At 43.4% G+C, this 17,954-nt stretch overlaps 1 protein-coding gene across 1 annotated transcript; it reads right to left on the bottom strand.

Annotated features, from left to right (window-relative positions):
* Nucleotides 1–1,952: 1,952 nt before the first annotated feature.
* On the bottom strand, nt 1,953–14,460 carry LOC127581074 (pepsin A-like). The gene is made up of 9 exons (XM_052035144.1): nt 14,437–14,460; nt 14,154–14,351; nt 12,457–12,574; nt 10,769–10,887; nt 9,171–9,370; nt 6,964–7,083; nt 5,292–5,436; nt 2,243–2,341; nt 1,953–2,081 (listed from the first exon to the last, which is right to left on the bottom strand). The coding sequence occupies exons 1-9, from the start codon at nt 14,458–14,460 to the stop codon at nt 1,953–1,955; spliced, it is 1,152 nt and encodes a 383-aa protein (XP_051891104.1).
* Nucleotides 14,461–17,954: the final 3,494 nt, after the last annotated feature.

Below are 17,954 nucleotides of genomic sequence, written 5' to 3'. Positions count from 1 at the left end.
CATGACTCATTGAAAGTGGCTACACAGGTAGACAGTGTGGTTAAGAAGGCTTATGGAATGCTTTCATTTATTAATCGGGGTACTGAGTATAGGAGTCAAGAAGTTATGATGCATCTCTATAGAACTCTGATTAGGCCATATTTAGAGTATTGCATGCAGTTCTGGTCACCTCACTATAGGAAAGATGTCAAGGTGTTAGAGAGGGTGCAGAGGAGGTTTACCAGGATGCTGCCTGGATTAGAGGGCATGTGCTATCAGGAGAAGCTGGACAAGCTTGGGCTCTTTTCTCTAGAATGGCAGAGGCTGAGGGGTGATCTGTTGGAAGTGTATAAAATTAGGAGGGGCACAGATACGGTGGACAAGCAATATCTTTTTCTCATTATTCAGCGATCCAATACCAGAGGCCATGCATTTAAGGTGAGAGGGGGTAGGTTCAGAACAGACATGAGGGGTAGGTTTTTTACTGAGAGAGTGGTGGATGCCTGGAATGCGTTGCCTGATAGGGTGGTGGAGGCACATTCATTGGGGGCTTTTAAGAGGGGCTTGGACAGGCACATGAATGAGAGGAAAATAGAGGGATATGGGCACTCTCTAGGTAGGAGGGATTGGCTACATTGGCACAACATTGTAGGCCAAAAGGCCTGTTCTGTGCTGTACTGTTGTATGTTCTATGTTTATATAAGAACTAGAGGGCAATAGGTTTAAGGTGAGAGATTTAATAAGAACTTGAGTGGCAACTTTTTCCACAAAGAGGGTGGTATGTATATGGAATGAGCTGCCAGAGGAAGTGGTTGAGGTAGGTAAAAAGTGGTTGCAGCTGGCAAATGGGACTAGCTTGGATGGGAACCTTGGCTGGCAAGAACCAGTTGGGCTGAAGGGCCTGTTTCCGTGCTGGATGACTCTATGACTCTATTAGACACCCGATGCTCTGTGTTTTGTAACAGCTTCAATGGGTTCACCCCAGATAATTTAATGCTTCACTGGCATCATGCTCTATCACGGGCACAACTGTCCCCACCATTGAGGACATCTTCCGGAGGCGATGCCTCAAGAAAGTGGCATCCACCATTAAGGATTATCACCACCCGGAACACGCCCTCTTCTCATTACTACCATCGAGGAGGAGGTACAGGAGCCTGAAGACCCACACTCAACCATTCAGGAACAGCTTCTTCCCCTCCGCCATCAGATTTGTGAATGATCCATGTACCCATAAACACTACCTCATTGTTCCTTTTTTTTTAAACCACTATTTATTATTTTTGTAATTTATAGATGTTCATGTCTTTGCACTGTATTGCTGCAAAACAACAAATTTCATATCATAAGTCAGTGACAAGTAAATGTGATGTTCTGATTCTGCGATTGTTAAGAGTGATGAAGTCCCCAAACACATTCAAAGAAAAAAGAAACTGGAATTCTGGTAATATGCGTCTCATGATTCCATTTTATTGCATAGTTTTAAGAACAACTTAAGAAAAGATATTCCACAGGATGGGACAATATGCTGTGCGATGCTCAGATCACATTTACATCTAATCAGATTTCACTCCATGAATGTGGATCTGGAGTGAATCACTGCAAGTCACAGCTGAAGAGTCAAATAAAGAAAGAACGGAGAAAAAGTGCTACGCAATCAGAGAAGAGGAATAATTACATGATATCAACATTCTTATTTCCAGTCCAGACCCAGAATTCATAGTTTGTTCCTTCAAAATCCCATCCCGACAGAGTATTTATTTCAGTTTCATCTTTCTTCTCATTTTCCTTCAAACAAAGCCCTGGGGAACACTAAGCAATCAATAGAGTGTTGTCTTCGGGCATCTGATAATGATGCCTTGATTTTTGATGCTGTGTTGTCAGATGACAATTGCTGTACTTGGGATAATGGCTTATATCAACCTGAAAATATGAATCGGGATGGACCTCCAATGAGAATATCGACGGGGAAGTTAAATAGCCTTAGCCAATCCAACGCGGTTGTTTCCTACGTCGAAGATGGAGTAATATTCTCTAATGAAGACATCTCCCAGGATCCAGAGGTTTCCACCAGTGATACCAAATCCACTGGAGCAGCTAACCTGGTCGTAGAATTTGGTCTGGAAGAAAACAGAGAGTGATTAACACTAGGTCAAGTGTCCTCTCCTTGAAAGATCAGTGCAACATGTTTAATTAATCCATGCAAAATTAATTAATGCATCCTTTGGAAATTTCATCCCCAGCGTGTCGTCCAATCACGTACCTCCAGAGTGTAGGCTGAGGCAGGAAGAGGGAAGTCATATCCATTGATTGTGAAGACCACATCAGGCATGCTGCTCATATCGTTACAGTTTATGGTGTACTGCAAAACAATAGCAACAGTACTCAGATCCTATCTGTGTTGCGATTCACAGTTTTTTGTTCAGCGACGTTGTTTAATCATAGAACAGTACAGCACAGGACAGGAACGGGCCCTTCGGCCCACGATGTCTGTGCCGACCATGACGCCATTTAAACTAATCCCATCTGCCCGCGCATGGTCTACATCCCCCCATCCCCGGCCCGTTCATGTGCCTGTCTAAATGTCTCTTAAGTGTTGCCAGCACATCTGCCTCCATCACCTCCTCTGGCAACATGTTCCAGGCACCCAACACTCACTGTGTAAAAAGCCCTGCCTGGTTTATCACCTTCAGCTTCTCCCCCTCTCACCTTACAACTATGCCCTTTAGTATTTGACATTTCCACCCTGGAGAAAAAGGAACTATCTACCCACAGCTAACATAATCTCAAATTAAGCTAATGAATGGGTTAAAACTAAATGGATATAGTGAAACTGCTGTTGGTCTCAGCCCAATGAGCTTCACCTCACAGAGGCCGACTGTCAGCTCTGAAGTCTCCTCCTCTCTCTCCCTCCAGACCAAACCCATCAGGCCATTGTGACCCAGGCAGTCACCTTCCCTGGAGATTTTCCCACCAAACCTTCCAGCCCCAAAGCCCCCAACTCCACGCAGCCCACTTCTATCTCCTCCCCACGATCCACAAACAGGATATCCCCGGTGGACCCATTATTTTAGCCTGTTGTTGTTCCGCAGTACTTGTATCTTCATACCTTAAATCTGTTCTTCCTCCCCATGTCCAGCCTTTCCACTTACATCCATGATATCCCTGAAGCTCTCCGCCACTTTGATGGCTTCCAGATTCCCAATCTCAGCTGGCTCGTCTTCACCCTGGAACACCCTAACCCTCTGTAGCACCATCCTATTCCAAGATTGGGTAAGAACTCTTCGATCCTTCCTTGAATCGAGGCCCAACCAGTCCCGTCCACTGTGAGCCCCCATTTGCCCAGAATAACTTCTCCTTTAACTCCCTCATTTCCTCTAAATCAGAATTTGTCGATGGGAATGTGTACAGGTTAATATTATTCCTGCCTCTTTGTTGGATTTGTGGAGCAGTCTTTAATTCAGGACTGCCCACACCCCCTTCCATCACCTCTGTTTCTGGTATATTGATAATAGTATTGATGATGATTCCTCCTTCACAGAGAACCACCTTTGCTGTCAGTTCCACCTTACACTCACGTTCACTGTTTCCATCTCAGAGTCTTCCTTTCCTTGACTTCCCTACCTCCATCTCAGGAGATGGGTTAATGAACAATATTCACCTCCGCTTTAAATATACCCAATGACTTGCCTTCCACAGCCCTCTGTGGCATCGCATTCTACAGATTCACCACCCGGCTGAAGAAATTCCTCCTCATCTTTCTTCTAAAGGGATGTCCTTTTATTCTGAGGCTGTGCCCCCTGGTCCTAGACTCTCCCACTACTGGAAACATCCCCTCCACTTCCACTCTATCCAGGCCTTTCAATATTCAGTAGATTTCAATGATATCCCCCTTCACTCTTTGAAACTCCAGTGAGTACAGGCCCAGGGACATCAAATGCTCCTCCTACATTAACCCTTTCACCCCTGGGATCATTCTCAAAAACCTCCTCTGGACTCTCTCCAATGCCAGCACATCCTTCCTTAGATATGGGACCCAAAACTGCTCACAATAATCCAAGTGTGGTCTGACCAATACCTTATAAAGCCTCAGCATTACATCCTTGCCTTTATATTCTGGTTCTTCCGAAATAAATGCTAACATTACATTTGCCTTCCTTACCACTGACTCAACCTGCAGGTTAACCTTTCAGGAATCCTGCACTAGGACTCCCAAGACCCTTTGCACCTCCAATTTCTGAATCCTCTCCTCATTTAGAAAATAGGCGACGCCTTTATTCCTTCTACCAAAGTGCATGACTGTACACCTCCCCACGCTGTATTCCACCTGCCACTTCTTTGCCCATTTTCCCAACCTGTCCAAGTCCTTCTGCAGACTCCCTGCTTCCTCAACACTACCTGTCCCTCCACCTATCTTTGTATCATCTGCAAACTAGGCCACAAAGTCATCAATTCCATCATCCAGATCATTAACATGTAATTTGAAAAGTAGCGGACCCAACACCGACCCCTGAGGAACACTAGTCACTGGCAGCCAACCAGAAAAGGCCCCCTTTATTCCCAATCTTTGCCTTCTGCCAGTCAGCCAAGCTTCTATCCATGCTGGTACCTTTCCTGTGATACCACGAGCTCCTATTTTGTTCAGCATCCTCATGTGCAGCACTTTGTCAAAGGCCTTCTGAAAATCCAAGTAAACAATGTCCACTGACTCTCCTTTGTCTATCCTACCTGTTACTTCCTCAAAGAATTCCAACAGATTTGTCAGGCAAGATTTCCCCTGAAGGAAACCATGCTGACTTTGGCTTATTTTATCCTGTGCTTCCAAGTACCCCGAAACCTCATCCTTAATAATGGACTCTAACATCTTACCAACCACTGAAGTCAGGCTAACTGGCCTATAACTTCCTGTCTTTTGCTTCCCTCCCTTCTTAAAGAGTGGAGTGTCATTTGCAATTTTCCCGCCTTCTGGAACCATTCTGACTCTAGTGATTCTTGAAAGATCACTACTTATGCCTCCTTGAGCTCTTCGGCTACCTCTTTCAGAACCCTAGGGTGTAGTCCATCTGGTCCAGGTGGCTTATCCACCTTCAGACCTTTCAACTTCGTAAGCACCTTCACAGTAATAGCAACTACACTCCTCACTTCAATTGAGATGTAATCCCAGCCATTTCTCGGAGGGTACATCCATGCTGCAGTCATTGCTGCCTCCTTTACATAAAACTTAATTAACTCAGTGGAATGAACAACGTGCCAATTGTATAATGCACTTAGTACTGCCAACTGAGTACAGATCGCTGGTCAATCAACTCTACCTGGCCATAATAACCCAGAGTTGCTCCAATGCCCTGCTGAATGTTGTTGATGGGTGTGCTGGGACCAACGAGGAGAGAAGTACCAGTATCAACGATGGCAGGGCAACCCTCACTGCAGGCCACAACCTGGCCGTTGATCGTCACACTGAGGGAGAAACATACATTGAGTGAGTCAAATACTGCCAAACCCATTGGATTTATTGAACAAGTAACTAAGAAAATCTCGCAATCAAGTTGAAGCTTTCATTATATACTCAGTAGGTGCTCAGCAGAATGAGATTTCAGAAGCACTCTCCATATCTCACTCATTGTTCAGTCTCAGTCCCACACCTCACCATCGTTTGGTAAAGACGAGGGCTTCAGCAGAAATGTGGACATTTCAGTGGGATTAAAGTCTTGTCCGTGGAGCCCAAACCCTGAAGCACCAGTTTCCAATTGCTGGCAGTGTGATGGTAAACATCATGGACATGGCTACAAGTCAGTCAAGTCTGGTTTGTATTGATACTAAATAATGACACAAGTATCAAGAGGCAGTAGACTCTTAAGAGCAAGACCCTTAACAGTATTGAAGAGCAGAGAGACCTTAGGGTGCAAGTCCATGACTCATTGAAAGTGGCTACAAAGGTAGACAGTGTGGTTAAGAAGGCTTATGGAATGCTTTCAATTATTAATCGGGGTATTGAGTATAGGAGTCAAGAAGTTATGATGCATCTCTATAGAACTCTGGTTAGGCCGCATTTAGAGTATTGCGTGCAATTCTGGTCACCTCACTATAGGAAGGACGTCAAGGTGTTAGAGAGGGTGCAGAGGAGGTTTACCAGGATGCTGCCTGGATCAGAGGGCTTGTGCTATCAGGAGAAGCTGGACAAACTTGGACTCTTTTCTCTGGAGTGGTGGAGGCTGAGGGGTGATCAGTTGGAAGTGTATAAAATTATGAGGGGCATAGATAGGGTGGACAAGCAATATCTTTTTCTCATTATTGAGTGATCCAATATCAGAGGGCATGCATTTAAGGTGAGAGGGAGTAGGTTCAGAACAGACGTGAGGGGTAGGTTTTTTACTGAGAGAGTGGTGGATGCCTGGAATGTTTTGCCTGATAGGGTGGTGGAGGCACATTCATTGGGGGCTTTTAAGAGGGGCTTGGATGGGCACATGAATGAGAGGAAAATAGAGGGATATGGGCACTCTGTAGGGAGGAGGGAATAGCTATGTCGGCACAACATTGTGGGCCAAAGGGCCTGTTCTGTGCTGTACTGTTCTATGTTCTATGTTCTAAATATTAGTTGACTTACTTGGATGCTGCTGTGTCTAAAGTTGTAGGACAACTCTAACCTTTAGCTATCAAACCAAGAGCTTATCATAATATAATCCTTCATTTCATGAAAGAAAATTAAACTCAATTTAAATGAATTTTGGCCTTTCACTATCTAGAGTATTTTCATGTGGGCTGCTGACCACATGCAAGTAAAATATCTGTTTGTGCTCATATAACTGGCCCTATTATGGCTGTTCGTGGAAAGGACCAAATGAGAACTCTATCAATGTCAGCTGGTAATAACTGTTTTCTCTTGTAAATTCTAATTATACAATTGGTACACTCGTTACAAGTTAATCTTCAAAATCTGATCTGCAGAGAGAAGACTACCACTGTTGGAGACATGTAACCACATACCTCTGGATCTCGATTTGCCAATAAGCTTCATGAGTGACAGGGACCCAGTTAATTGGGCCTGTGAAGTGGCTTGAGTCAACTCCACCGAATATGATTTCACTTCCAGTCGCACCAGTCGTTCTGTAAAACAACATTTAGTAAGAATATCTCAGAATTAAAGGAACAATTTCATCAGACTTGCATTTATTTGACACTCTTCAGCCTAAGATACCCAAAGAATGAATTTAACATCTCCTTCCAAAGGACAGGATCTCAAACAGGGCAGAGGTCCAACCACTAACTGTTAATCAACTTACTTACAAACAAGTTTTTTTATACAGAGAATGGTGGGTGCGCAGAACGCACTGCCGGCAGAGGTTGTGGGGGCAGATACATTAGGGACATTTAGGAGACTCTTAGATAGACACATGGATGATGGAGAAATGGAGGGCTCTCTGGGAGGGAAGGGTTAGATAGATCTTAGAGCAGGGTAAAATGTCGGCACAACATTGTGGGCCGAAGGGCCTGTACTGAGCTGTGGTGTTCGATGTTCTACGTTCAACTAGTCACGGGTGATCTCACCAACATGGGATATCGAATTGATTTTATAACTTCATTAATTAAAAATCAGTGATTGCAATTTGATGCCATCTTTGCATAAACATTCAAAACTCAGACCATCCAATAAGTCACCACTTGTACAATTATGTTGTTCTAGTTTTTAAATGAGTTATGTAGATTTAAGTAAAAAAAAATCAGAGAATACTGGACATACTCAGCAGACCAAGTAGAGTTAGTGGAGACTGAAACAGCTTAAAGTTTCAGTTCAATTCATGTTATCAGCATTGAACTTTAATGCTGACCTTACCTGGTAAATGTTTTGAGCAGTTTCTGTTTTTGTTTTAAGTTTTCAACATGATCAAATATTCATAATTTAATTCCTAGAATCCCATTGAATTAAAATAAATAAGACTGAGGAAACCAGAAAAATGAAGTAAAGTCTGAAAGGTTTCTTACTTTGGAAGTAACCATTTTCACTTCTATTGACTCAAATTCTTTTTGTTTCAGGTTTCCTGCATCTGCTGATTTTTTTTGTTCCAACTCATTTTTTATTGACTCTTTGCTCGCAGCAGAGTCGCACTAAAGAAGCTTGAGGGATTCCCATTGGCTGGGAAACAGAATAAACTGGATAGATTCATGGATGGGAGAGGTCTGGAGGGTTATGGACTGGGTGCGGGTAAATGGGACTAGCAGAATAAAGTTTCAGCACAGACTAGAAGGGCCGAATAGCCTGTTTTCTGTGCTGTAGTTTTCTATGGTTCTATGGTTCTACCCACTCTCTGGGTAAAAAACCTTCCTTTGCTATCTCCCTTGAACTTCCCACCCATTACTTTAAAGCCATGCCCTCTTGTATTGAGCATTGGTGCTCTGGGGAAGAGGCGCTGGCTGTCCACTCTATCTATTCTTCTCAATATTTTGTACACCTCTATCATGTCTCCTCTCATCCTCCTTCTCTCCAAAGAGTAAAGCCCTAGCTCCCTTAGTCTCTCCTCATAATGCATACTCTCTAAACCAGGCAGCATCCTGGTAAATCTCCTCTGCATCCTTTCCAACGCCTCCACATCCTTCCTATAATGAGGTGACCAGAACTGGACACAGTACTCTAAGTGTGGTCTAACCAGAGTTTTGTAAAGCTACATCATTACTTCATGGCTCTTAAACTCGACCCCTCGACTTATGAAAGCTAATATCCCATAAGGTTTCTTAACTACCCTATCCACCTGTGAGGCAACTTTCAGGGATCTGTGGATATGGACCCCCAGATCCCTCTGCTCCTCCACACTACTCAGAATCCTGCCATTAACTTTGTACTCTGCCTTGGAGTTTGTCCTTCCAAAGTGTACCACCTCACACTTCTCCAGATTGAACTCTATCTGCCACTTCTCAGCCCAGCTCTGCATCCTATCAATGTCCCTCTGCAATCTTCGACAATCCTCTACACTATCCACAACACCACCAACCTTTGTGTTTTCTGCAAACTTGCCAACCCACCCTTCTACCCCCCTCATCCAAGTCATTAATAAAAATCACGAAAGGCAGAGGTCCCAGAACCGATCCCTGTGGGAAGCGCTACGCAAGATCCTTGTGCCAACCAAAGTAACATGTGACATTACAGGTGTTCCATTAGGGAAGGAAGGTACAAGAACATTTGGGTAAGACCTGCTAACCTTGATAAGTAGACAGAAAAGAGTGACTCCGGAATGAGATTCTGAGACATCATGTTCTGGAACACAGTCGTGGCTCCAGCTGCCGCAAGTGATGGATAGCCCATGCCCAAAATACCATCGAATTTACAGTAGGAAAAGAAACCGCCGGGTTCAGTTAAACTTAAACCAAACTCTTGTCCTTGGACCACGATGTTAGAAAGCTAGAGAGACAGATTCAAGAGAAATTAATCAGAAAGTTATCCTGCAACACACTGGTCCAACTAGTAGAGCCCCTGGCTCTCAGCACCAGTCAGTTAGGTTCTCTCCCGGCCTCTGGTCTTTCTCGGGTGGGGTTTGTAGGTCCTGCCTGTGATAGTGTAGCTTCCCTCTGGGCGCTCTCGTTTCCTCCCATTTCCCAAAGACTTGCTGGTTGATTGGTTAATTGGACACTGTAAATTACCCCAAGTGTGTAATGAGTAGTTGAATCTGGGGGCGCGGGGGGGTGGGGGAGCTAATGAGAATGGCGACACGGTAGCATAGCGGTTAGCGTAATGCTATTACAGCGCTAGCGACCTGCGTTCAGTTCTGGCTGCTGCCTGTAAGAACTTTGTACGTTCTCCCCGTGTCTGCGTGGGTTTCCTCTGGGTGCGGTTTGCTCCCACATTCCAAAGACGTACGGGTTAGGAAGTTGTGGGCGTGCTATGTTGGCACTGGAAGCGTGACGACACTTGCGGGCTGTTCCCAGGATATTCTCAGTAGTGCGAAAAGACGCATTTCACTGTGTGTTTCAATGTACGTGTGACTAATAAATAAATATATCTTATATCTTATATCTTAGAATGCAGGGAGAATAAAAATTGATTAATGTGGGATTCATATAAATGAGTGGTTGATGGTTGGCACAGACTTGTTGAGCTGAAGGGACTGGATCTGTGCTGTACCTCTTGATAAATTTACTGTACAGTTAACTCCTAAATTGTCTCACCCGAAAGCTGTGCTCACTGTACCACTGGTTTGTTGCTACCAGGCAGTAGTGTGGATCAGGTGATATTAGGATTGAAATACCAATCTCAGGATACGAAGGGAGGGTGGTCATAAATTGGTATTAACCAGCATAGAGGAGGGTACCAATGAAGCTGCACTTGCAACAAAAGTGAGTGACGGTTAATTGTTGACCTGAGGGAACACCCCTGCTTTCCATATACAATATCGCCACACTATAGGGAGAATAACAAAACAGGATCAATGCAGGATTAGTGTCAAATGGTTGTTGATGGTCAGTGCGGACGCAATGGCCTGAACGTCCTGTTTCTGTGCTGTATCGCTCTGTGACTCTAATATCATGAATGGACTTAATATCTGTGTTAAGCATCATTTCAACAAACATGCTTTTGGCAATAAATTGGTGGAAGCTTGTCTTAAAATTTGCTTTCTGTCAAATCAATTTGAGGGTCAAAGCCTTGTCCAACAAAGCCATTCCATATTCACTCAGCTGTTTGGCTTCTGAACCAATAGAACTTTTGATTCCAAGTTCTATGTGATCAGCTTGGATCTCTAAGTTTTGGAATGCAGGTACCACTGAGATTTGGGTTAAGTAATGAAGAGTGCAGTCCACTTACTCTCAGGGTGTCATATCCCAAAATTCCAGTCATGCTTCCAGTCCCATACTGGATGGACACATACTGATCATTGGTGTGGAAGGTTGAAGACTGGGATGGATTGAATCTGTGGTGAATCACTGCAAAGAAATATTCATTTCATCAATGTAAATAAAAAAAGTTTCAACATATAGTCCTGCGCTCAATCAAACACCTGCCAATAGTTTCCTGAAACTAATTAAAAGCAGACCTTTGATACCAAACATCCCAACACTGGCAAATTCCCAGCTTCCCCCCTGAGCCAAATCCCCCCACATTCTACCCCTCACCTATACACTTTCTTTAGCCTCTGGCAAAGGGAAGACGAGCATTCTGCTGAAGTGCAGAGCTTGTCACTTTTAAGAGGAAAAGCACAGGATATGGTCTGAGCAGTTCTCCATTGTCTATGAGCCTTGAGAGTTGAATGTGTTTTGTTCATATGTTCTACAACACCTTTCCCCTATTCACACAATGCTGGGGGTCTCACCAATTTGACACTACATACAAATGGCTTTGATTTCATCTATGTCGTACAGTGAACAATTTCTCAATGGGACAATGAGAGTTAGTAACTATCATTCGTCTTTGCCTTGCAGGGAAATCATGGCTGTGTGAGGAGGTTGAAGATCAATCATAATGGAAAAATGTTTAGAAGTGTGTGTGTGTGCCTGTCTGTGTGTATACCTGCAAATGCCTGTGTGTGTCTTTGTCTGTCTGTATGTGTATTGACATTAAGCTGGGAGTGTGCTGGTAATAACCTGACAGAAAGATTATGTCAGCTATTCTCTTTTTAACCAATCATTGTGTGTTTGTTGATTTGTGTTTTAAATGTTGTTAATGTACTTGTCTCAACCACTCCCCCTGGCAGCTCATTCCATATACCGCCACCATCTGGGTAAAAAGGTTGCCTCTCAGGTACCTATTAAATCTCTCCCCTCTCACCTTAAAACTACGTCCTCTAGTTCTTGATTCCCCAACCCTGGGGAAAAGACAGTGTGCATTCACCCTACCTACGCCCCTCATGATTTTATACACGTCTATTAGATCACCCTTCATTTTCCTACACTCTAATGAAAAAGGTCCCAATCTGCTCAACCTCTCTCCATAGCTTAGTCCACTGAGTTCCAGCAACATTCTCATAAATCTCCTCTGTACTCTTTCCAGCTTAATGGTATCTTTCCTGTAGTGGAGTGACCAAAACTGAACACAATATTCCAAATGTGGCCTCACCAAGGTCTTGGACAACTGTTACACAATCTTCCAACTTCCATGATCAATGCCCTGACTGATGAAGGCCAGGATGCCAAAAGCTTTCTTCACCACCCTGTCTGCCTGCGATGCCACTTTCAGGGAACCATGTACTTGTCTTTCTAGGTCCTTCTGTTTTACAACACTCCACAGGGCCCTACCATTCACAGTGAAAACAGGTGTATAGATTGATATCATCGTTTGATCTCATAGGATGACAGAAGAGATGAAGGGACTAAGTAACATCTTCTTGGTTCTTATCTCCTAAGGTAAAAGCAAATCTAGAATGTCATTCAATCTTCCAATCTCACTGTAACTCTTCTATAAATAACATTCTCTTCTAATGCTAGGTGCCGATCAGAATCTAACAAGAGACAATTGAGAGTCCAAGCGGACTTAACAGCAGGAGAATATTTACGTACTGCATGGCTTCTGGCTACAATAGATGGAGGGGACCCAGAGGTTGGATGAGCCGGTGTCAAAGATGACGGTGAAGCTCTGTGGAGGGTTGCCAAGGCTGATCGCTCCAAAGTATGACAGCTGTCAGCAAAAACAAATAGTCCTTGGTCAGTCCAGGGGAAATAAACCAATCCAACAAAAGCTCCAGCATTATTATCCTCTAAACCCAACATAAAAAGTAATCCTCCCTCTTGAAATGCCTTGATATTGAAGCAGAAATCCGCAACGTGATTACATGAAACAGTGGTACTGAGTCCCAACAAAAGACTGCTCTGCTCTGCCATGTTAATCCCCCTCCCCATTCCCACATGAACCTGTCTGTCCTCGGCCTCCTCCACTGTGAGGGTGAGGCTCAATGTGAACCAGAGGAACAGCACCCTTTTGTCCCTTTTCTCGCTCCTTCTGATCTCCCCAGTTCCTCCTACGCCCACCCCAGTCCCCATCACCCTGTTTGTTTCCCCATTTCCACCTAATCCATCGGCCCATCACCCCCACACTCCTTCCACCAAGTCCCCTCCCCCCACCGTTCCCATCCGCCCTCCCCACTCTCTTATTTGGCTCCACGCTCCACCTTCCCCTCCTATCAGACTCCATCATTTGCTGCCCATTGTTGCCTCCACCCGTCACCTCCCGGCCCCTGTCGCTGTCTCCACTCTCCCCTCCTCCATTTGCCTGTCACGCCTCCTCACCTGGATCCACCTATCACCTGCCAGCTCTTGCTCCGCTCTTTCCCCTCACCTCTTCACACTGGCTGTCCCCCCTCTATCCTTCAGCCCAGATGAAGGGTCTCGACCCAAAACATTGACTGTCCATTTCCCTCCACAGAATCTGCCTGATCCGCAGAGTCCCTCCATCTGTTTGTTATTTACTTCTCTGCTTCTAGGAAGAATAGAATTTAGGATTTTGAGATTTTTGTCCATTAGGTATCTGGATTTCAGATGTCATCTTAACTCCAGCTGTTGCTAATATCACTGCCAGAAATGTTGAAGGCCCATTCAACACCTGGTGTTGTAACGTAAAGCTATCGAGAAATGCCATCAGCCATGGTTAGGCCAACAACAGCAGGACATTGGGTTAAACCTGTTAACACCACCAACTTCGCAGTTCAAGCTGAAATGTTAACCCTGATTCTCTCTCCACAGATGCTGCCTGACCTGCTGAGTGCTTCCAGCATTTTCTATTTTTGTTTTATATTTATTAATAGCTTCTCAACCTGATCCAGACCTTCTACTTCCTGATGAAGAGTTTACCAGCCTTTGAGCAAATCATCAGCGTGGGTTACTGCAGTTCAATCTCATCTCTTGTGCTCTGCAAGCTGTATTGCAGTGGGTAATAGATATATAACCCTATTTTTGTAGCAATGTCCAGCTGCTCCTGAATTATCTGCTGCAGGAATTCAGCAAGTCGAGCAGCATCTGTGGGGGGGGAAAGGAATTCGGTACACTTTCCCCCCAACAGATGCTGCTCAACCCACTGATTTCCTCCAGCAGATTGTTTGTTGCTCCAGATTCCAATATCTGCAATCTCCTGTGTGTTCCTGAATTATTACTTTCAAATAAGAACTAGCTCAAAAAAAGAGATCAATTTCACTCTATCTTTATTAAGAATGTTAAGTATGTCTTTATGTCACACTTTAGTTTATAAAAGCCTGATTACTTACATCCAAGTAGTTGATCATTGGTTCTGTGGATTCCAGGGATCCAATCTGACAAGCTCCTTCAAACTTCATGCAGGGATCATATGGATGATCCTTCAGGAATTTTTCCAACAATCCCTTCTCCTGAAGAATGTCACGGGCAGATTTTCCATGAAACAAAGGAACCCTGTGAAGTGAGAAGCAGGTTAGAAATGACATCAACTTCGAGAAAAAATATTTGTTTCATCTCTTATTTTTGGTTAAGATGGTCCTACCTGATCAGGGCATCAGAGAGCTGAACACACACGAGAGCAAGGAGTAACCACTTCATGTTGAAATGATTCGACTCTGTTCAGAATCTGACATCTGGCTTCTGAGCCACAATATTTATACTCAAGGAATCGTTGTCACATGGGCACAGTTACAAATATTCAACATGAGAAGTAAATATTAAAGTACTCGTGATTAGTTTATCTCCAATATAACCCCTTCTATTAAGGACACTCTTCAACTTAAAAGTTAGTTTATAATAAAGTTGGTTAAGTGCTGTGGAATTAAAGATAAGCCTTATCACAGATAACACAATCAGAAATTAGATTAAAAACTGTTTTATCAAACAATTAAATGGATTTATTATATATGCATCAACAGATAAGTGAACGGCAATATTTTTGGATGTAATGGCCATTGTGGATGTTGAAATCTTTTCTTTAGAAGGTGACAGACCTAATGCAGGGAATTGGTAAATGGGATTAGTGTAGGTGATCCCAGGCCTGAAATGGTGGCCACAAGAGGGTACAGGTTTAAAGTATTGGGGAGTAGGTACAGAGGAGATGTCAGGGTTAAGTTTTTTACTCAGAGAGTGGTGAGTGCGTGGACTGGGCTGCCGGCAACGGTGGTGTAGGCGGATATGATAGGGTCTTCTAAGAGACTTTTGGATAGGTACATGGAGCTTAGGGCTATGGCTAAGCCTAGTAATTTCTAAGGTAGGGACATGTTTGGCACAACTTTGTGGACTGAAGGGCCTGTATTGTGCTGTAAGCTTTCTATGTTTCTATGTTTCTAGACAGGTAAAATAGGCAAGATGGACATGGCCATTTCTGAGCTGTAGGACTCTATGACTCTTCTCAATTTCCAGGGCTTTGCTGTATGATTGTACTAATTGAGGGTCTTCTATCATTGGGGACATTTAAAGAGGATTAATTCTTGAAAGATCAGGAAATTGAGGGTGATGGGGAACTGGCACAGAACAAGAGGCGAGGCCTGGGACAGAGCAGCCGTGATCATATTGAATGGTAGAACAGGTTTGACGGCTGAGTAGCTCTGTTCTCTTACGTTCTAATGTTCGATTGGATTTGGTACCGGTTTATTGTTACTGTCACATGTACCATGATACAGTGAAAAGCCTTTGTTTTGCATGCCATCCAGACAGATCATGCCAGACGTAATGACATACATGCCACTGAACAGCTCAGCCCCAAATGCATTGCCCTGTTCATTGGACCACAAGAGAATGACTTGTGGACCTGAAATCTGAAATAAAGCTTGGATTATTATTTGAAGTAAAAGTAAAGTCGTGACTTTAAATCCACCCCTAGCATTATACTCTCTCAGTGTCATGCCCTAACCTGGTTATGATGAAGGATCCCAGACTTGAAATGCTAACTGTTTCTGTCTTCACAGATGCTGCCTGACCTGTTGAGTGCATCCAGCAATTTCTGGTTTTGTTGTATTTCATATTCCTGGTAACTGCAGTTTTTTTTTCATTGGTCAATAAACTGTTCTGTTCTCCTCTGGTCTAGTTTCCTTTTTAGATCAGTTTCATTATAAAATTGTAACAAAGAAAAACAAGGTAACATGCCTCAATGATCGGTTTGTAAGACAAGCTTTTCACTGTACCTCGGTACAAGTGACAATAATAAACCAATACCAAGACCAATACCAATACCTACCAGTTCAATCAAAGTGGCAAATTCCTCAAAAAGTTCAATTAAATGAACCGAGCCCTTTGGAAATACAGGCTAAACCTCAGAAAAAATACAGGATATTTAAACCATTTTTTATAATAGTTTCAAGGATATTCAGGCCTGTGGAATTACTTAATCAAGTGGATGGATATCAAGTTTGTGAATGTAGGAATGCACAATCAGTCAACAAAAGAGAATCAGTAATCAGTGCATATTATCGACTATTTGACCTTCTCCGCTAACAAAAGTAAATCTTTCCTGTTTACCTCTACTCTTGCACCTGATCTGGCAATGGAAAAAAACAATTGCCAGCAAAAAGGACCTCAGTTCAGTTACACTTCTTGTTGCTTTCTGCATATTTTGCATCAACAAATTTACAAGAAAGAATTTGCATTTACTCATCACTTTCTAGTTAATTAAATTTTTCCTATAATTCTTCAGAATCATTGGCATCTTCTGAACTGCATTTAAATTAGTTTATTGGTTTATTATTGTCACATGTACCGAGGTGCAGTGAAAAACTTTGTTTTGCATTCCATCCATACAGATCGTTTTATCACACGTTGAGGTAGTCCAAAGGAAAAGCAATAACAGAATGCAGAATAAAGTGTTACAGTTACAGAGAATGTGCAGTGCAGGCAGACAATAAGGTGCAAGGCCATGACAAGGTAGATTGTGAGGTCAAAAGTCCACCTTATCGTACAAGAGTCTTATAACAGCGGGATAGAAGCTGTCCTTGAGCCTGGTAGTACGTGCTTTCAGGCTTTTGTATCTTCTGGCTGATGTGAGGGGGGAGAAGAGAGAATGTCCGGGGTGTTATAGTTCCTCTGTGTGTTATTTTCCTTGATTTAACAGTTCTGCGTGAAATCATGTGACATTCATGTTTTCTGGCAAAGATCTCAGTAATTATGCAAAATTCATCTAGTGGAACTGCTATTGGTGGCTGGTGGTTTGGAATTCTCCTGTCCATCTGACCCAAAGCTTGGAAAGATCCAATCAATGGTCTCCCTCTCCTTTTTGACCTACACGTTAATGGCTTGTCCATACCCAGCCCCCGTACATCTACTTCTGCTGAAGACACTACCCATGACTTTTCACATGTGGAACTCACACTTGATAGAGTCGTGAGGTTAAAGTCAGAGAACTGCCTAAAATGGACTCTAAAACCAAACATCTCAGAAAGGGTCTCAAGAGTTTCCTATTACATAATGTCATTGGTACTTTTGAACTCATTCTTTACTCAAGTGAACAGCCTATGAAACTCAAAACCCAATTACAATTATGATAAAGGGTCAACATCCCAGAATGTTAACTCTGGTTCTCTCTCTATCTCCACAGATGCTGCCTGATGTGTTGAGTATCTCCAGCATTCTCTGTGCATACATTGAATGATCATAGATGCACTCTTGATTGGACTTTAACTAATTACTGCTTAATGATCAATAAAAGATTACCTCAGATCTAAGCTTGCTAGCTCCACCTGGGATGCCAGTGTCCCAAAGCAGCACAATCTGCTTTCACACTTATTCAGCGGCAGAGCACCTTGGACCTGTCCATTGATCGATGAGCTCACGCACCACTGCATGCAGATTGCACCTCACTCTGCCAGCCCGCAATAACACTGTCGTCCCTCAAATCCTCCTCACAATTCCAGAAACAGACTGATAAACCAGACTCTGATCGCTTTGTGGTGCCAATGGTTTGGAATTATAATCCACACACCGACAGTTCAGCCCTTCTCAGGAGATCCAAACCCCATTGAAGCCCACTGAGTTTTCTTTCCCTTCGTCAATGGAACAAAGAAGGAGCACCACATCACCTCTGACCTTGCACTTAAGTTAATCAGGATTTAACTGGC

This window comes from Pristis pectinata, chromosome 20 (genome assembly GCF_009764475.1).
Source record: "Pristis pectinata isolate sPriPec2 chromosome 20, sPriPec2.1.pri, whole genome shotgun sequence".
NCBI classification, from domain to species: domain Eukaryota; kingdom Metazoa; phylum Chordata; class Chondrichthyes; order Rhinopristiformes; family Pristidae; genus Pristis; species Pristis pectinata.
Note: the sequence above shows the minus strand (reverse complement) of the source record. Positions and strands in the feature narration are given on the sequence as shown.